Source organism: Podarcis tiliguerta (genome assembly GCF_965153285.1).
Source record: "Podarcis tiliguerta genome assembly, chromosome: 3".
NCBI classification, from domain to species: Eukaryota; Metazoa; Chordata; class Lepidosauria; order Squamata; family Lacertidae; genus Podarcis; species Podarcis tiliguerta.
The window spans coordinates 87,492,387-87,513,782 of record NC_139536.1 but is presented as its reverse complement, the minus strand read 5'-3'; the positions used below and the strand labels follow the sequence as shown (position 1 = coordinate 87,513,782).

At 43.6% G+C, this 21,396-nt stretch overlaps 1 protein-coding gene across 3 annotated transcripts; it reads right to left on the bottom strand.

Annotated features, from left to right (window-relative positions):
- Positions 1–4,947: 4,947 nt before the first annotated feature.
- On the bottom strand, positions 4,948–21,194 carry KLHL31 (kelch like family member 31). 3 transcript variants are annotated; one of them, XM_083431662.1, is made up of 3 exons: positions 20,974–21,194; positions 15,739–16,942; positions 4,948–7,511 (listed from the first exon to the last, which is right to left on the bottom strand). In XM_083431662.1, the coding sequence occupies exons 2-3, from the start codon at positions 16,908–16,910 to the stop codon at positions 6,779–6,781; spliced, it is 1,905 nt and encodes a 634-aa protein (XP_083287788.1). In that variant the 5' UTR covers positions 16,911–16,942; positions 20,974–21,194; the 3' UTR covers positions 4,948–6,778. The 3 variants fall into 3 exon arrangements, with proteins under 3 accessions (XP_083287788.1, XP_083287789.1, XP_083287790.1); XM_083431663.1 differs by having other exon boundaries at positions 21,079–21,167; XM_083431664.1 differs by lacking the exon at positions 20,974–21,194 and adding an exon at positions 18,886–19,283.
- Between the last annotated feature and the right edge of the window lie 202 nt (positions 21,195–21,396).

Genomic DNA, 21,396 nt, shown 5'->3' with positions numbered 1-21,396 from the left:
CTACCACTGAGCTATGTCCCACTTGTTCTAAGAGTCCCAGATCAGAGGGATAATATTCTCTGTAAAATAAACATGTGGCTTTAATATTTTGAAGCCAAACATTGATTTTGGGTCAGAGAAGAAAATATTTTCACACTTCACCCGTGCAGAAATGTTTGCATTTGTACTGCAAGGAGATCCAAAGTTCTTACAGCATCATGCGCCCCCAGGCATGTTTTGTTCTGTTGCCATTGGTGATGTGCAACTCCACCTCTGCTTAGGCAACATTCCTTCACTGCTCCCTGCTTAAAACCTGTTGTATGAATGCCCAGCCATTGGGGAAGAGGTTATGCGCTCCTATTGCTATTCATTCATACTCTCCGGGACATGTACTCTCCTGTTTATGTGCTGAATCTACAAGAAGAAAGTGTTGTATTCTTGGTGTGAAATTCAAGAACGTGTCTTCATGTCCTCCAGTTCCTTTATTCCGTCAGTTGTAATGTTGCCCCCCCCCCACCACCGCAGTCTTTAAAAAGTGGTTTAGACTGACAGTGTTAGGATTCATTAAAATTATACAGCTCGCTCTGAACATTGCAGGCTTGTGGTACCCTACCATTCCAAACATGGTCCAAGACGTAAGGTGGCCTGCATATTTTTGATTGCTCACTCTCCCATTTTGGCAGTTGTGCCAAAAATCACCTCTCCAAAGCTGCTATTTGCATTTTAAGGGAAGCTCCCATTGGTGCCAATGGAGGCTTCCATTGAAATGAAAATAGCAACTTTGGAGAGGCAGTTTTTTGTCAGCACTGGCAGAGAGAGGAGATGAACTCCCCACCATAACCTGCAGGTGGCTCAAGAATCACCCCCCCCATGTTATTTACATAACAAAACTGTGCAGATTAATTTCACACATGCAGTTAATATTACATCCCCCTTGCTCCGCCACCTAGGCAAGCAGCAAAACCCAGCAGGTTTAGCAAGCTCCTGGTGAGCTGTGTTCAGCTCAGCAGGTCAGATAGCTCAGGCAAACATGGTAATTCACCTGAGTTGCTTCCACATTTATTAGCAAATCACTTTACTCATCATAAGTATATCCACTGGTCTGATTTCAATGGGATTTACTTCCTGGCAAAATATTTAGACTAGGAACCCTATTAGGCTTCTCACGAAAGGAAAAGCCTGGCTGTGTGAATCTTATTTCAGCCAGAATTGTGTGAATTTGGACGACATTTTTCTCTCTTACAATTTCAGCCCTTGGCTGATACTGTATCTTTCAACTGCACATAATGTATACTGTGTTGTTGTTGTTTTTTTTTAAAAAAATACAATATATATTTCCAGTTTTAATTATAACAGCATTTCTTGATTTGGTTTTCCAATGTGTCGGCATCATTTTACTACTTTGCAGTGTTGTAGCACAGTCTCATCTTCTTTGTTTACCCTTCTTCTTCGAAAGAGAATTAGCACAGAAACACAAAGAACGTACAAAATGAAAACATCGTCTGAGGATTGTATAATCATGTGGCTCATTGATGTGTTTTAAAAGAAGAAAATGCATGCATTTTATGTTAACAGGGCACTTTTAAGCCGGATACATATTTTAAAATGCAGTACAGGCTCTATTGCTCCCTAACCTGCCTCACATGGTTGTTGTGAAATAAAATTGGGGGTGGGAGAGAGAACCATTCATAATCTGAGCTCCTCAGATTAATAAGGTAAAGGGACCCCTGACCATTAGGTCCAGTCGTGTCCGACTCTGGGGTTGCAGTGCTCATCTTGCTTTATTGGCCGAGGGGAGCCGGCGTACAGCTTCCGGTTCATGTGGCCAGCATGACTAAACTGCTTCTGGCGAACCAGAGCAGCACACAGAAACGCCGTTTACCTTCCTGCCGGAGTGATACCTATTTATCTACTTGCACTTTGTCGTGCTTTCGAACTGCTAGGTTGGCAGGAGCTGGGACCGAGCAACGGGAGCTCACCCCATCGTGGGGATTTGAACTGCCGACCTTCTGATCGACAAGTCCTAGGCTCTGTGGTTTAACCCACAGTGCCACCCACGTCCCATCCCCTCAGATTAATGGTGGGATACAAATATGATATCACTGGTAGAGAATCTGCTTTACCTGCAGAAGATCCCAGGTTTAATCCCCAGCATATGTAGGTAGGGCTGCATCTTCAATTGTCCATAGTGCAGACATGACCTATGTCAGAGTTAGCCAGAGTGTTAGCCTACAGATGTTCTGGAGCTCCATCTCACATAAGCCCTAGTCTGTATCCCAAAGCCTTGAAACAGCAGAAATGATGGACTGTACTTTCATGCAGGGAATCAGAAAATTAAGAACTTAATTGACAGTCAACACAGCTTTCCATAAAGTACACAGGGTGTGAAATAAATATTCCAAGTACTACATAATGGAGGGAAAAATCACCGAAGGGAATAATACAAAGAATATTTTATGGTCAGAGTACTTATATTACTTCAGTGGAGATGGGTTTCATTTCAACAGACTTTACAATTGCCTTGAAGGTTTTATGAGTAAATAGAGTGGCTGGATCTAGACACATCAAATAAGCGTTTCAGTTAAACACGTAAATTTAAACAAGGAAAACAAGTAGTGAAAAATGGGACTCCACTTCGCCATCTGGTGGCACATTGTTATATCGCACATATGGTGCATATAAATCGCTTTTCCTTTACCAGTCTAGCTCAGTCTGGTGTTTGCTGTGCTAGTAACACATTTACTGTTCCACCATAGTGCATCTAATTTTTAAGTAATAAAGTTCTCAAACTACATTTGTGCATCTTCCACAAAGAAAGGTATGTGTTCCCTTGTACCTACCACAGTCTAGCCTGAAAGTGTTTTCATTTTATAAACTTCATCTTTTGAAAACAAGGAAACCAGAGCCCCTCCAAAAAGTTGTTGGACTCCCATCAGGTCCAACCAGCATGGACAGTGGTCAGGGGTGTTGCAAGTCCAACAAAAACCTGGAGTGTCAGGTTTCTCATCCCTGTTTTTAAAGCACGTCTGTGGACTTCACAATATTGGAAACTGCTCAGTGTCGTTAATCTCTGTTAACTTAGATCTATATCTTAAGTGAAGCAGAGAAGAAAGAGGAGACGAGCAGATGTATACCAGACAACGTGTTTTCCCCATTCATATTCGTTAGTGAGAATATGAAAGCTACCATCATTTCATTCCTTACAATCTAATAAATCATAAATCAGTTGAACCATCGATCAGTTTATTAGTATAACTTTAGATTTTCAATGACAGCAACCTCTCTCTCTTTGTCTCTCACCGTACAATGTGGATCCAGGTATTTTGTCCAACATTCACTTACCCTTAGACTCGCTCATGTTTTTCCAGAGATAATAGTGCAAACGGCATCCCACTGTCTTATTGTGAATGACACCTTCCTATCCTCAGGCTTTATTACCATGCTTCAATCCTGTCAATGCATTTCAGGCTTAGTCTCTGTGGCAAAACTTGGAAAATAAAACTTTCTTCCTACCTGACAGACTGCTTTCTGTTCCAGATTTTCCATCTCCTAATTTTGCATTAACAACATGACCTCTGCAGACAACTACCATCCTTTATATTAATGAAACTGCTATCTGGAAACAAAAGAGCCCGGCGAAAACAGCATCTTTTATAGGGTCAGGAACTGGACTGCGAAATTGACAGTGAAAAAAAATAAAAATGACAACATGCGTCGCCAAACTCAAGACCTAAACACAAAATCCAGCTTCCTTAACCTTCACTTTATCTCAATGCATTCTTCATGTACACAGAGGGCCTATGCACACTCTTCTTCTTCATCAGCTTGCATTCAATGTCACATCCGAGGGAGACAAACATACGCTCATGTTTAATAACATGCAATCATTACCCCCCGAACGAGGGAGGGCATGGGAAATGGTGTGCTTAGGCCTTATACCTATACATCCCATTTAGATCATAGGCAGGCTGACCTGAATGGCCTACTTTGGGGGGAGGTGAGGGGGTGTAGAATCCCTTTGATCTGTCACTCACACCAAGCAAGTGTGTATATTCAGAAAGGCCTCGTAACACTGAAGGAACAACTGGATTGTAGAAGTGACCCTGAGTCTGCATTCTTGCCAGGGCTGGACGCCACAATTGCCCACAATTGCCCCTAGTTATGTAGTGTCGCTGCAAGGCATTGTGGGAAAACTACAATGGCAGCTGCCATAGGAACCAACTCCTAGGGGCAGAGAGGGGTTTGCCTCCCACTCCGTAAAACATTCGAGGGTCCTGCGCTCCCCGCAAGTTGATGGGCATTGCCATTCAAATAGTGTGCATGCGTCACGTCATGTGATCAATTATGCAGGGTGGGGCTTACCTGCCCCCCCATATTTTATTCAGGTTGGCACCCCTGGCAGCTGCCCATCACTCATCCGTGTACTGAAAAAGGGGCACTGGGAAGTGATGTCAGCCACTGCTGTGCTTGACTTTTGTGTAAGAAATGCCTTGATGGATCAAACAAAGGTTCTAGTCCAGAATGTTGCAAGAATCCCAGCAGGCACCAGAAGGCCCACCAGGCATGGGATGGCAGCCTGACTAATAATAATAATAATAATAATAATAATAATAATAATAATAATTTATTTATACCCCGCCCATCTGGCTGGGTTTCCCCAGCCACACTGGGCGGCTTCCAACAAATTATTAAAATACAGTGGTCTGTTAAACATTAAAAGCTTCCCTAAACAGGGTTGCCTTTAGATGTCTTCTAAAAGTCTGGTAGTTGTTCTTCTCTTTGACATCTGGTGGGAGCGCATTCCACAGGGTGGGTGCCACTAGCGAGAAGGCCCTCTGCCTGGTTCCTGGTTCCTAATAGCTCTAGATTTTAAACCTATCAGAGCCTACGGTCCCAGCCCCCCTGCCATGATACTTAGTTTGGGGACGGTCTGCCCATAGAGCCACTCCTGATTTATTCTACTTCCCCCTCTCTCTCTCTCTCTCTCTCTCTCTCTCACACACACACACACACACACAAATAAATAAACAAAAAACCCAAAACAATTTGGGTCATTTTTTTCTTGCAGATTGTGAAGAGACAGAGATTATTTCTATTTTTTACATTATTGATTTGAAATATGACTCAGCAACATGGATAGGGCCATTCAAGTATATAAACAGTGGGGGGAGGGGACGCTTTTCAGACTCATCTAGTTAAAGCTGGCTATTCTTCTTCCATACTACATAATATAAGCAATTCAAGTGGTAATGCTTTATTAAATTAACAATAAGGTGTTGGATTTCCAAAATTTCCCCTGTCATTCTACCCTAAACAATACTACTTAAAACTACCTTATTGGACCAAAGTGTTTTTTTCCAATTTCAGCTTACCTATTACTATGAGCCATTAAGCTTATATTTTAGAATACTACGTGGTTAGTTTTTGGTTTTTTTAAAGTAATGTACAAACCTTTTTTTGTTGTTGTTATAGATCTAATGCAGTAGTGTTTACAAAAATGCTGTAATCCCCCCTCCCCCCCAGTATTTAGATTTTAAAAAATAGCTGAATGGTATGACCGAGATGAATTTCAATTCAAGCTGCAATCCTCTGCACACTGTTACAGAAGTAAGCTCCATTAAGCTCAGTGGAGCTTACTTCTGAATACACAGGCAGAGCATTGAGTTCTTGGAATATAATCAGGAGCTGTCAAGATCAATGGGGGCTTTGCCATTAACTCAGTGAGGGGTGTGTGTGTTGTATTATTACATTCCTTCACAGTGAAAAGGCTGTTTTTTAATAGCAGCTCCTACCTGCTCTTCATCCTATAGAGTGGCCTTCCTTAACTTGGTGTTAAGGAAGATCCAGTTTCTCAGTCCACCAGATCTGCAGCCCAGCCTGGTGGCCTGTGCTGGCAAACTCTTTGTGGTACAACTCTGGGGGCGCCACCTATGCTCCTCCTGCCCCAATGTCAACCAGGGAAGTTCTTCCAAAAGTGGCCCAAAATTGAGCATATAGGCGCATGAGCTTAAACCTACTCCCCCCCCCCAAAAGCTCAACAACTCTAGTCAATCCAATGAGTAGATCACTGCCAGTTTATTTATAGTGGGAGTAGATCACAGTCTCTTGCAAGTTGGATGTGCCTGATCTATGTTAATTAACCTAGAGCAGAACTTTTAAGTGAAAATGATGTTATTAAACTAGTGAAAGCTGGCCAAAGTCTAGAAATGCCAGAGTTGAACTTCTGTAGGTCTGCTGTCTCGCCCCTGCATGGAAATTATTGAAGGAAGGAAATCTAATGCATATGCAGGTAACATTTTGGGCACTCTGGGATGTTTGACATAGCCCTATGCATTGCAGCCCAAAGAGACTTTAAAATATTAAGTGGAATACAAATTGATTAAAGAAAAGAATAGTCCTGGGATAACGGTATGTTAGCTTTACATAGCAGGTGAGTACTATATTTTCAAATATATGTTGGATGTCTTTGTGTATCCTCTTTCAGGCCGAAGCTCCAACTCTTGAGAACTTTATCCAAATAAACTGTGCAACCTGGGAAACAGCTCTTGAAAGAAGCGAGGTGCTTTTAATGTTTAAAGTCAGAGGCCTGTGGCTTTGTTCTGACGTGGCAAATGCCTTACATTTTTTAAATTTCTCAGGTCATACCATGCATTTCCAATGACATGAAAACGGGCTGGTTTTGCAGAACCGAAATTCACCGGCAAGCAAAGGTTGCCTCCCCCACCCTGCCCCCACCCCTTCCTATAGGCACGTAAAAAAGGGTTTAACCTAGTCTTTCTAAGCCTACGTTTTTAAATACTTAAATACTGACTGGCACTGAAGATACTGAGCTAGCCCTGGATTCCCGGGTTTTGGTATTGGGCATGGCAATGGTACAGCAGGACACTCCGACAGTGGCCTCCGGCAACTCATCCTCATCGGTCCATTCATTAAGACCAGGGTTGTAGCATTGAATGCATTTCTTGTATTTCTTTTCTATTTCATTCCAACCTCCCACCAAGTAAATTTTCCCATTGAGGATGGAAGCGCCGGCGGTGCTCACACCGGTTGGGAGAGGAGCGGCGTAATTCCACTGGCCGGGGTAAGAACTGTAACACTCCACAGGAAGCACGTCTACTCTTTCCCCTCGGCCTCCCAGTTGGGACCCTCCCATGACATAGACCTTTTCCCCAAGGGAAGTGGCGCAGTGCCACCCTCTCGGGGTACTCAGGCTGGGCTTGTCTTGCCAGCTGTCGCTAGCCGGGTCATACATGCAAACCGAGCGGGAATAAGCGTTATTGATGTAGCCTCCGGTGACCAGGATCCTACCATCTATGACCGCACTAGCATGGCAGCACCTAGCCACCTCCAGAGGGGCCTTCATTTGCCATTGGTTAATTGCCGGGACGTAACATTCGACGGAAGAGAGACACCCTTCCGAGTTGCGGCCGCCCACTGCGAAGAGGAGACCGTTGAACACGTTCAGGCTGAAATGGGTGCGCTTTTGATTCATGTTGGCCAGGTGAATCCAGGTGTTGAAACGAGGGTCGTACCTGAAAAAAATAGGGGGGGGGAAGGATTACTGGTACGATCCAGATACGAACTTCATCTACAGTTCTAAGTCACAACATTTGTATTTGCTGTAGCTGCCACTCTCTTATTTGCTACTTTTCTCAGAAATGAAGACTCCCAAACATTGCCATTATTGAGGGCTAAACCAGATGCAGATGCAAGTCCATCATCGGATCTTAGCTATTCCCAAAACTAAAAGCAACGGTGAGCCCAAAGTGAATCATAATAATAATTAAATGATAATAATTTATTACTTATACCCTGCCTATCTGGCTGGGTTTCCCCAGCCACTCTGGGCAGCTCCGAACAGAATATTAAAAGCACGATAAAACATAAAACATTAAAAACTTCCCTAAAAAAGGATGCCTTCAGATGTCTTCTAAAAGTCAGATAGTTGTTTATTTCCTTGACGTCTGATGGGAGGGCATTTCACAGGGCGGGCACCATTACTGAGAAGGCCCTCTGCCTGGTTCCCTGAAACCTCACTTCTTGTAGTGAGGGAACCTCCAGAAGGCCCTCAGTTCTCAGTCTCAGAGTCTGGGCTGAACAATGGTGGTGGAGATGCTCCTTAAGGTATACTGGGCTGAGGCCATTTAGGGCTTTGAAGGTCGGGGCCATGGTGTGGGCCAAAAAGGCTGTATTATTCTCTTATCTCCTGTACAGTGGTACCTTGGATTACAGACGCTTCAGGTTACAGGTGCTTCAGGTTACAGACTCCGCTAACCCCGAAATGGTACCTCGGGTTAAGAACTTTGCTTCAGGATGAGAACAGAAACCGTGCTCTGGCGGCATGGCGGCAGTGGGAGGCCCCATTAGCTAAAGTTGTACCTCAGGTTAAGAACAGTTTCAGAACAGGCCTCCAGAACGAATTAAGTTCTTAACCCGAGGTACCACTGTACTGTTTTCCTAATTGAAATCACCCCCCTCCCCAAAACTGCTCATTACTTATATGGCATACCGTCCAACTTTTCCAGAGCCCAAACAAAAACGAGCATCTTCCAGAATGTGCTCCTGAGTGAGTCATGCGACCTACACTGTGCTCTCAACATGAAAATTCACTTTTTTCCGGAGTAAGGTCTCACAGGGCACCCCCCAAAAAAACATGTTTTTGGACACCGTGGGAGGTCACGGCCCCCAAAAGTGCTTTTTGGGAGTGACAACATAGCATGAAAGTGCAGCACCCAAAATAGCCGCTGCGATCTTGTGTGGGAAAACGTGATGTCCCGTTTTTTTCCTGGGGAACTTGGGAGGTATGATATGGCAACTGGATGGTTCCTGCTATGGAGCAAATAGAAGTTTCAGGCAGGAGAGATGGTCAGCTGGAGCCCTGCACTACCTCTTCTTTGTTCTGCTCCCCCCCCTGTCGGCAGCTGGTTGGGTAGCCGGGGAAGGGGCGAGGCAACAGCCAGCAACTAATGGGGGTGTCACCCTGGCACAGGAAGCTTGTGCAGGGTCACAAACCCCACCCACTGCTTTGATGAGTGAGCGGCAAGTACATCCAGAAAGTGGCATGTGGGAGAAGATAAAATCTTCCTTCCCTGGTAAAGGTAAAGGGACCCCTGACCATTAGGTCCAGTCATGGACGACTCTGGGGTTGCGATGCTCATCTCGCTTTATTGGCCAAGGGAGCTGGCGTACAGCTTCTGGGTCATGTGGCCAGCAGGACTAAGCTACTTCTGGCAAACCAGAGCAGCGCATGGAAATGCCATTTACCTTCCCGCTGGAGCGGTACCTATTTATCTACTTGCACTTTGATGTGCTTTCGAACTGCTAGGTTGGCTGGATCAGGGACCGAGCAATGGGAGCTCACCCCGTCGCGGGGATTCGAACCGCCGACCTTCTGATCAGCAAGTCCTAGGCTCTGTGGTTTAACCCACAGCACCATCAACGTCCCTTTCCTTCCCTGGTACTGTGGTCCTATTCATGCTCATACATGCATCCTCATAAGAAAAGCCCTTCTGGATCAGACAAAAAACCTATCTACTCCAGCTTCCTGTTTCCCACAGCAGTCAGCCTGATGCTAGGCATGAAGGCAATAGTTGATGCTCAGCTGTTTGATGCTCAGCAACTTGTATTCAAAGGCATACCACCTCTGATCTTCAATATGGTATGTATGTAGCCATTGGGACTTGCAGCCATTGATAACCTTGTCCTCCACGAATTTATCCAACCCCATTTGAAAACTGTCTAACTTGGTGGCCATATATCTTTGGGGAAACAGAACTTTCTACATTGGGGGTCTAGTTCATAACCGCTTGTACCTCATGAAAGATGACTCATATCTCAGCTGGATAGCATTACCTTGGTTTCAGGCATGGAGATATGTAAAAACAATGGAAAAGGGAGTTGGCACTGAAAGAATGATCCCAAGGAAAGCATAAGAATTGCAATATTGGCTGAGCTGCTTGCTCAACAGGTCCATAGTTTAATCAACGAACAAAATGGGGAGGCAATGAATGAGATTAACCATTTGACATCGATCGTGTTAAATTATTGTTGTACTAGCAGCAGGCTGGGCTCAGTAAGATGTTTGAATCTCGCTTGGTAACAGCTCTGTAATAAAACTAGGTTTAATAATATGCACATTTCATATTATTTATTATGTACTTCAGTACATATCCCCCCCCCCATTATGTTCCAGTGAGTGATACATAATTAAGTCATACTCAGAGTAGATACAGTGGTACCTCAGGTTACATATGCTTCAGGTTACATACGCTTCAGGTTACAGACTCCGCTAACCCAGAAATAGTGCTTCAGGTTAAGAACTTTGCTTCAGGATAAGAACAGAAATTGGGTTCTGGTGGTGCGGCGGCAGCAGGAGGACCCATTAGCTAAAGTGGTGCTTCAGGTTAAGAACAGTTTCAGGTTAAGAACGGACCTCTGGAATGAATTAATTACTTAACCTGAGGCACCACTGTATATTAAAATCATTGGGTTTCCTCTGAGTATGACTAATGTTGGGTATCACCCAGTAATTTGTTGTGTGTGAGTACTGGAAAAAGCTTGAGTTTAGTATGCATATTGCATCTATTCTTTTGATTTTGACATGTGGGAAATCAAACTGCTAGCTCACTAATAAAACCAAACTGAATGGACATTTAATATAATCTCACTGCTCTTAGTCAACTGATTTCATTTGTTCCTAGTTATTTACCAGAAATGTTTGAAATACCCAGTGACTATCGTACATGAATGCTAAGACAAAACATATGCATATACACATACAAAAAGAGAGATGGAAAAAGGAAACTTCTCCCTTGGAGAATGTTCTTACTATTTGTTAACGTCGTTAAAAGTACATGGCTCAAAATCTAACATTGGAAATGGCCAGAAATGGCACGTTGTGGAGTAACATATTCTAGTTTCATTACATTTTATTATATTCTCTGTGAAATGAGCCCATCTGTTATTTGTATGTAACTACGTAAAATTTATGTATTTATTCATTTACTTTATATGCTGAATTTCTGCCAAGGCACCTAAGGTGGTTTATAATTTACTGTGAAATTGGGAGGAGGGGCAAGAGAAAGAGGCTGTCTGGTTGGATCACACAAGAAATGAGGGAGTATTTTCTATTGACTTTCTGGGATCAGAATTTCGGTCCTGGCATTCTTGTGGCCACTGTAAACAAGTCTGGCTTCTCAGGTCATATTTACAATACCTTCATCTATTTCCTAAAATGTCCAATAGCACTACTCATAATGCTTCAGATAACAGTGAGGAAATGGCAGGATTAAAATCCTGGCTTTATAGTAACTTCAGAAAATATACTAGCCCAAATGTTCAGAATTTGGGTAACAGAATCTTCCAATTGCAATATAGTTGCTGCTAGCCAGTCTGATTTGTAACATTTGCAATCTACAAAATCTTATGTTACAATGAACCTGTTTGTTATTAAAGGGGCCACAATATTGCTTGCTGTTTTCTTGGCAACAGATTAATATGGCTACATCCTTAGAATTTGCCCTGTGAGAATAGGAATATTTGTTGCATTGCTATATGTTGCTAATTCTAAGAAGCAGGAAAGAAAGTATTAATTCAAAAGAAAATAATATCAGCCTTGTTGTTTAGTTGTCTTGCAAGGGCCTACGACTGTAATAATATAAAATAAAATAAGGTTCCTCAATCGCTATATTCCTCTCTCTTCTGACTCTGCTTTCAGCTACAAAAAGAAAAAAAAGTTTGTGACCTGCTTTAATTTGGACATATTGGCTGTTTCCAGACAACCTGTTTGCCAAGCATTTGCCAGATTTGTTTATACAATGTTGATCAAGAGGTTAGACTATGTCAGCTATTTATTGAGTGTTCATTCTAAGTTTCATGTGGAGAGGTTATACAGGGTTGCATCAAACAGTTGCTGTCCCATGTTTCTAGGGCATTTTCCCATCACATTTTATAATCGCAAAAAGCCTGCTTCTGGGGAGAAGCAGCAGTTCAAATATGCCAAATGAACTTTACTTGCTTAACGTGCATTTGACAGTATGTGACTGAATCCCAGCCCCACCCCCCAAAAATACTCTGGATATATAAGCCTATAAAGTATTCTAAAGCATATAAATATATTTGCAGGTTCAAGTTACGAAATATATTATTTATATCCTGTAGCCACAAATCAACACAGAGTTAACATTTAGAATTATATGTTCTATACTGGATTTACAAAATAAAAATATGGAGCGATCTTTTAATGCTTCATATTTAGTGTCTATTGAATGATAATTTTATGACCAGAAGTAAATAATTTAATTTCAAAATTATCAAGCCTAAGCATGGCTTTGGGACTGATATAAAGGAAGAGCAATTTGATTTCCATTATATTCCCCTCAGTACATGATAATACTTAAGATTAATTCTCACCAGTCCTTTCAGCAACCCTGTAAGGTATGCCAATATTATCGTCCCCATATTTCAGAAAGAGACTGAGACAGAGAGGCTCGTCTAACCATAACAAGTGAGTGGATGGCATAAACTCAGTACGAAATGATTAATGCCCATGACAGAGAAATCAGCTTGCTTCAAGGTACCTGTTGAATTAATGGCTGAGGTGAAATTTGAAGCACAGATGGCCTGCTAAACAACGCCATCTCTCCAGTACAGTTGCTATTCATATGCCACTGCCCCATCTCAGAAGAGCTAATAACAGCTGGAAGTGTGTGACTTACAGTGCTGGAAATGGCATGGGAGCAAAGGATTAAATACTATTCAATATAGCACCACAGAGATTGTTCATTAGCAAAACCAACATCAAGGAGACTCTTCCTTGTCAGTTCTGCTCTACTACGAGCTCTTATGTTAAGCCGTGTAGATGGACTTTGCAAGATGGAATAGATGAAGGAAAGATAAATATGGATAGATACCTTTTAAAGCCTTTTAATGAGAGGTAATATTATCAGCAGTGCTTAAACACGCCCCCCCCCCCCAAAAAAATCCAGCAATCAGACTGAATCCTCAGTGCAGTTCTAAATGGCTTTTCTGCTTAGGGATGTTTGAGGCTTTCATTCAGTCCCCATTTTGAAGCAAACCGACTTGATCTGAACTTCCTGGATACAGAAGAGAAGACAGTTGTCCTTCAGTTTTCGCACTTAAACTCACATCACCCTTTCTGCCACTGTGTAACCTCCACGGGGTTGGGGTTGCTATGTCATGTGACCAAGCTGAATGGATTTTGGAATGAAGTAAGTCTCCCCATCCTGCCCTGCCCCCACCAGTACCCCAGAACACCCCCTTTGGGGGACTTGCCTTGACTGAGCAGGGCAGAGCCAGGACTTAGCCCGGTGTCTCTCTGGCTGAGCCCTGTCTCAGCTACAGATACACCTATTCCAAACTCTGGTCATCCCAGTAGACCTTGGGTTTGGATTGCTCCCAAAGTCCAGTTCTATTTTAAAGGCTTGTTTTGTCTTAAATTAGGGAACTAGCCAGCAGTAGGCCTGTCCCTGAATAGAGTTTGGAATAAGGTTAGGTGAATAAGGAAGGTGAAATGTTAGAAGAAAAAAAAATTTGCAGCATAATGTGTGTACACTGTTTCCCAAACCAGTGGTTGAAGTGCCCTGGATATTCCCATTGATGCCCATTGATGCCAATGGGCGCTATCCTTCCAGGGGTAATAACAGCTGCAATCCACTTGGGGCAGTCCCATCAAAAATCCTGCCTCACTTGTCTACTCCCCCCTTCCCAAAGACATAGTAGACTGCTAGCAATGTGTAATCTCAGCAAAATCTGTTCTGCCTTCTTTCTGTGGGAGGTGGTGTTGATTAAGCCCAAAGGGAGAAGGATGCATCGAGACAAGATGTGGGCATGGGTCCACTGAAGCTTACTGAGAACACCTTGTCCAAATGTTTTCCCCAAACCTGGATCTCCAGCACTGGATGGTTTTCATGTTAAGATTAACACGGTCGCATCCCAGCCTACTGGATGCTGTGCTGAGTGGTTGGCCAGGCTAAGTAGATGGCCATGCCCCTCCCCCGGGCTGCCACGGATTGGCTCATTTGAAGGACGGGTTAGGTAGGAACCCATGAGCCTCTGCGGCCACAGGAGCAGACAAGGAAACAATCTAAATCTACTCATCTGGTGGAGAGAGGAGATGCCACGCTGGGCTGCAACTGCCGCTCACTGGCAAGACAGTAAATGGCCATTCTAACCCAGCTCTGGCTGCCTGGTCATAAGAGGCTCCCAGTGCAAATCTTTCCACCGTACACCATATGACCATCATTTACAGAAACATGATACTGTATATAGACCACAAAACTGTCTGGGAAACACAGCCATTTCTACACCCCGTACAGTTCCTAGTTTAGTGTTGATGCAGTGCATGTTGGGAAATCAGTGACGCCATCACACGATCACCACCCCTCACATTTGAGAAGCCCAGATGCATTAACCCCACACCTCCGTTATCATCGGATACTGGCTCCCAGTGTGTTTGCGGTTTTCTGTGCATAAAAGATTGTGTTTATTCTCCTGAGCATGGCCCACTGACAACTTTAATATTGGCAATATAACCCAAAGAGAGAAAGAAGATAAAGGGTAGTTATCCATGTTGTAGGCCAGGTGAGGGATACCTTTGTCCCTCCAGAGGTTGCTGAACTACAACTCCCAGCACCCCTGTCTCGCTTGGACTAATGGGATAAACATCTGCAGCCCCATTCCACACCCCAGTTGCAGGGTAATAAAGCAAATGCACTTGATACCTTACACCATTTAGAATCATAGAATTGTAGAGTTGGAAGGGACCCCAAGGGGCAATGCAATCTTTTGCCCAATGTGGGGCTCAAACCCGTCACTCTGAGATTAAGAGTCTCATGCGCTTACATATAGGCCAGTCAATATATTACTATGACAAAGAAATGGAAAACGTGCCTGTCTAATCCTATTTCAAATTAGTACGCCAACTGTGAAGCACCAACAGCTCTTGGGTGGAGAAGCATTTGAGTCTTATCCAACATTCATATCATCCGAGACATTTGAGTTATTCAGGCGTTCATAAGGGGACTTAAACACACAACGAATGGGGAGCGTGCATGAGCCTGCTTGCGGTGTCCCCATTGTCTTCCATGGCTGCAGGAGGCTTTCCTGCAGGAGACAGTCACCCTTGAACACACAAATGTCAATGGAAACAGGGAGTGGAGCTAGCATGCTTGTACATGCATTTTCCTCTTTGCAACATCCCTGTTGTAAACATATAAATAGGGATGCTGTTAATCTAACTTCGTCACAAAGGCATTTTTTTCCTGGCTGTTTTTTCCTTCCAAAAATAATAATCAACTTTTGCAGATACAGTGGTACCTTGGTTTAAGAACAGCTTAGTTTATGAACAACTTGGATTAAGAACGCTGCAAACCCAGAAGTAGGTGTTTTGGTTTGTGAACTTTGCCTTGGAAGCAGAACATGTTTCGCTTCCTGTTGAGTGTGTTCCATTTGTAAATTGAGCCCCCCCCCCGCTGCTATGGGAAAGCACGCCTTGGTTTAAGAACGCTTTGGTTTAAGAACGGACTTCCGGAATGGATTAAGTTCGTAAACCAAGGTACCACTGTATTCCCTTTTGGCATGGCTTGGATGGCATTTGTCAATCACAGGCACCTATGCTAAAAAAAACAACCTCAATCAAGATTGTTCTTCCGTTGCTGTTTATGCATCTGCATTTCCCTCTCCCTCCCCCTCCGGAGCTGTTATGTGCTGAACATACTACCTCTATAAATAACCAGTTACCTGCAGAAATTGCTGACCGCATGCTTAGCCTGATTCCTGGCATCATTCTGGTCTTCTCCACCTGCCACGTAGAGGAATCCATCCATCACGGTGACGCACTGGTTGAAGCTTTTAGCAGGCATCTCAGTAAGCCTCTTCCATCCATTGTCAGGGTCTCTGTATAAAATGTCTCTGCTAAGGGATTTCTCTGTTAAAGCTGGGCGTCCCCCAACCGTAACCAGGACCCGTAATCCTCCACGAATCCTTGTTCTCCTAGACTGCAATGTATTCTGGTGGTAGGGAAGCAAATGGTAATTCATGGCATCTACTAGAAGTCTATGGCAATCTGCATCTTGCATCATTCTTGGTACAGTCTGAACATAATTCACCAGGTCTTGGGCAGAGATGGTACCAAAGCGAATGTTGCTCAACAGATCCGCAGCATATTTTGCTCTTTTTTGGTCAAATTCCAGCCATCTCGTTGCAATTTGGAATGCAACGAGTTCAGAAGGCAACTGCAAGTCATCGTCTGCAAGAAGTTCATTGATCCGGTCAAAAGTGAGCTTTAAGAACTGATCCGATTCGGAAAACTCAATGAAGTTGTCTCTGATGAATTTCTGAGCTGCTTCCTTGGTGGTTTTGAGTCCATATGTCTCTGCGATGTTGGCAACATACATGCAATTCTCCACGTTGATTTCTTGCATCAAAAAATCACTGCACATCTTCACAAGGGTATGAATCTGAAGGTAGATGGCTGTGGAGATGATGCTACCTATAGTATAGAGCGAGAGAGTGAGCTTTCCTGTGTAGGCATATGCAATGACAGTAGCTAGGCCCAGGGGAGACACATCGTTGAGGTCCACTCTCTGAGTCGATGGGTCTTTCTTCAAGATGTTGTGGAAGTAATCACTGCAGGAAGCCATCACCACCTTGTGGACATCAAAAGACTTTGTTTTGGTACCAATGACAAGATCACAGAGGAAGTTCTCCAGTCTCATCCTGCACAGCCCTTCCAAAAGGTTGGGACTATAGAGAGCATCGGAAACCTCAGTCGAGACACAGCTGAAGCCGTTCCCCCCTTCCAAAAGGCCGTTCAAGCCGTTCAGCTTGCTGAGAGGACCATCTTCCACGATGATGGTCAGCTCATTGATATCCACCTTGCTCTTTTTGACGTTCTTCTTCTTGGGCGCCATGACTGCAATATAATATCACAGCCAGGAGCTAGCTAGAAGAAGGAGAAGGAGAAGAAGGAGAAAAGGACAACTTTTAGACCCGTATTTCAGTGCGTTGGTTTTCAGCATCTCACTGAAAACGACTGCAAAGCATCCTTGCAGGTGGCAAGAGGAAACAGAAAAATAAGAAAAGTGGAACAGCAGGAGATTACGGAAAACTCTGCAATCACACACATCTGTAACCTCATGCAAGGTGAATAAATATTGCTTGGTTAATGGTGGTTTGTATCTACTCAGTGTCTCGTGTCAAACTCGTACTCCCCAAGAGGTAATTATTTTCCTCCAAAACAGCATGACTAGACTAAGATATAACAGTGAAAAAGAAACATACAATTTTGAAATAATAAATCAAGTTGAGAGTTGTGGCTCTTTTACACCTAACTACTACTGAATTGGGACGCAGGTGGCGCTGTGGGTAAAAGCCTCAGCGCCTAGGGCTTGCCGATCGAAAGGTCGGCGGTTCGAATCCCCGCGGCGGGGTGCGCTCCCGTTGCTCGGTCCTAGCGCCTGCCAACCTAGCAGTTCGAAAGCACCCCCGGGTGCAAGTAGATAAATAGGGACCGCTTACTGGCGGGAAGGTAAACGGCGTTTCCGTGTGCTGCGCTGGCTTGCCAGATGCGGCTTTGTCACGCTGGCCATGTGACCCGGAAGTGTCTCCGGACAGCGCTAGCCCCCGGCCTCTTGAGTGAGATGGGCGCACAACCCTAGAGTCTGTCAAGACTGGCCCGTATGGGCAGGGGTACCTTTACCTTACTACTGAATTGGGTAGAACAGGCCCACTATAGTCTTTCAATTTGTTTTGTTGCACATAAAAAAGAGTTTATTGTATTTTTAAAAAAATTGCTTGGGGAGAAGGGAGATTATTGGCTTATTTTGTTTTTATTATGTATTTTGTGTTTTATATTGTGTAGGGCGGAATCCAAATTTACTTACTTAATAATAATAATAAGAAGAATAACAATAATAATAATAACCTGTTTTAATTATGGTCAGGACATTTTATATACAGCTTAACATCTTTGGTCAAAATCCTTAAGCAATTTACAGAAATTATGAAACCAAAATATAGTAAATGGTACACATTAAAATAAGGAGCAGAAAGATGGCAATACAATAAATGCACTGTAAAAAATCCAATAATAATACAAGAACAGCATAGATGAATTTTTAAGATGGGTTCACATGACAGTTTTCCTCATGACAAGTAATGTTTCTTCACTCCTTGCCCATGTGGCAAGTGCCATACAACACTGAGCGCAGCACATGTTTAATTTGCATTCAGCTGAAATCGACAACCTCCCTTCTTTTCAGACCATGTAGTAGTTGGGGATCTGAAATGGTACTAAATTATATAGAACTCCACCAAAGGACCAGGAGTAAAGGTAAAGGTAAAGGGACCCCTGACCATTAGGACCAGTCGTGGCTGACTCTGGGGTTGTGGCGCTCATCTCGCTTTATTGGCCGAGGGAGCCGGCGTACAGCTTCCGGGTCATGTGGCCATCATGACTAAGCCACTTCTGGCGAACCAGAGCAGCACACGGAAACGCCGTTTACCTTCCCGCCAGAGTGGTACCTATTTATCTACTTGCACTTTGACATGCTTTCGAACTGCTAGGTTGGCAGGAGCAGGGACTGAGCAACAGGAGCGCACCCCATCATGAGGATTCGAACCACTGATCTTCTAATCGGCAAGTCCTAGGCTCTGTGGTTTAACCCACAGCGCCACCTGGGAAGCAAAAGAAAATCCTACTTGTAATGGCAGGAGAATGGTTATGGATGACCTCCATATTTATTTACATCTGCCCCACTGAAATCAACAGGATTTATCTTTTGAGCAATTGCAGACAAGCCTAATTTACAGTTTGTCTGCACAAAGCACTTGTAGATTTGCGCATTCTGGTTTTCACCAAACCAGCTTTCTGGTCAAAACTCTCACCATGAATTGATCCAGACTTCCAGCTGAGTGCTCTGTCACATGACATGGGAAACTTTCCTGAATAATTCAGTCGCTTCTTCCTCCTCATAAGACAAGTGCTATGCCAACCTCAAACAGCACTGAAGGGCATCAGGCTGGGTGAAACTGTTGTAATGCCCAAAGCAGAAAGCCAGCAACCCACAATATCACTGACAACTCAGGCCTGTAGGGTTGCTAGAGGACCAATGAGAGACCAACCCTCCAAGTGTCCCTATTTTCCAGGGACATCCCTGATTTAGAGAAGTCATCCCAGTTTCTGATTTGATCCTGAAATGTCCTGCTTTTCTTAGGGTGTCCCTATTTTCACTGGAGAAATTCTGAAGGGTATGGAGTTATCTGACGCCCAAGCTGTCTGAAGGCAATCCTGTATAGGGAAGTATTTTTTTAAAAAGTTTAATGTTTTATTTTGTTTTTCTCTATGTTGGAAGCTGCCCAGAGCGGCTGGGGCAACTTAGTAAGATGTGTGGGGTATAAATAGTAAAAATTATCATTATGGAATGGGACATCCCTATTTTCATCGGAGAAATGCATAGCTGTCAACTTTTCCCTTTTCTTGTGAGGAATCCTATTCGGAATAAGGGGATTTCCCTTAAAAAAAGGGAAATGTTGACAGCTATGGAGAAGTGTTGGAGGGTATGTGACAGAGTGAAGCATCGACCTAGATGGATTTGGATGCTCTAGATAAGGTAGACTAGGACCTGAGTTCAAATCCTCTCTAGAGGATAACTTTGGACCAGTCACTCTATCGCAGCATAACCAAACTCCAAGAGTCAGTCCTGAGGATAGAATAGCGAAATGTGTATACCACATTTGATCTGCTTGGAGGAAGAGGAAAATCAAGATGTAATGAACATCTTAGATCAAAGGAGTGCATCGGCAGCCTGAAATAAGCCCCTGCGAGTCAAAGAGCGCTGCAAAATGTTAAAACAGGCAAGGGTTAAGCAATGCTGTATGCTGTGGAGTACCATCTGCATTAGCGCTTTCTTGCACACAGTTTTTAAAAAGCACAAGCCATTCAGCATTTTAAGTATAGAAAGGAATGGTTAGTTCCTCTTTCAGGGGGGTATGGCGTCCACCCATCACCCAGTCCCTCCTGCTAGGTGGCAGCTATGTGCAAGCGAGATGATTGTGTGTGTGTGCGTGTTAGAAGCATCAGCCATCGCCCGCGTACCAGAATGAGCAGAGGTCCCAGAATGTCACTTTGCCAAAGTGGCGGGTCAGCTGCTCCCCCCCCCAGCTGCATTCCTTAAGCTGCATCTGTTGAAAGCTATCAGGGACGTTTCCAAGAATAGCATCGCTCTCTGGGGTCTCTCAAAGCCGCTTGCCATTTTAAGGCACGTCCAGTTTAAAGTGCATTTCATGCTTGGGGTTTTAATTCTTTTTAAGGGAGAAAAAAAGAAATATTGCCAGGTATACATTTGCAGCCCTTTCTGTTCTCCATTACTAAAAAAAAAATCTGTTTATTTCATCGGTACAGGTTGAAAATAGCCAGTATGCTTTGGATACATATCAATTCTCTCTTAGCTGGCTATGCCGATATTCCTTTGGCAAGTGAAAAGAACATTTAAAGACAGCCAAGTATCCTTTACATATTTAAAGCTTAATATGAGGTCTATGTAAGGATTTGTAGCTCAGGTTTTTTAAAAATAATAATAATAAAACCCAAATTTTATCAATATTTAAAACTGTTGTTTGTTTACGACTCGAGAGACATGCTAGCAGAGAACAGCCGCCAGCCCTGTGAAATTTTAGCAGCAAAAGTCCTTGCGGCTTTTTCTTGGAGCAAACTTTCACCAAGTTACTTGTCAAAAACTGTACAGGAAAACACGCGGTTAAAGCAAAGCCTTTGCCAACTTCATTTTCCTTCGGGCCTCCACCCCTCCCCATAGCTATAGCTGGCCACGTTAAGTTTGTAGCCTGGAGGCAATTCATCCCAGGGCATTTTCAGCTCTTAAATAGAAGGAACACCACCACACCACCGCCTAGGAACGCTCAGAAACCCAGAAAGCTAATCAGCTCAATAAGAACAGGATTAGAGAGCAGCCTTACCCTTTCAGCAACAGAGTCTTCCCCAGGACTGACCAGCACAATGTCTACGAGAATATTTCTTGAAAAGAATGAGAAAAGGCAGGGGGAAGGGGAAATGGATTTCACCTGAGAAGTCCTAGCTAGCCACAGAAGTTTCAAGTGTGACCCTGCTGCCACTGTAGATGAGAGAGTCTGGAGCCTGCGCTCTGGGGCACTTTAAAAATGACCCCTCCCTCCCATCCTTTCCTGTCACCCAAAAGGGTTTATGTTTCCTCTGCTTGCTTGGCTTTGAATCTGAAGTCAACTTAACTGGACGTCTACAGGATAATAAAATGAGGGTTAAGCTCCTAGAAATTACATTCCTTCCATCGCTGCTGTACTACGGCAGGGTTACCGTTCCACCGTAAATGACTAAAAACATTGTCCTTAGTATAACTACATTTT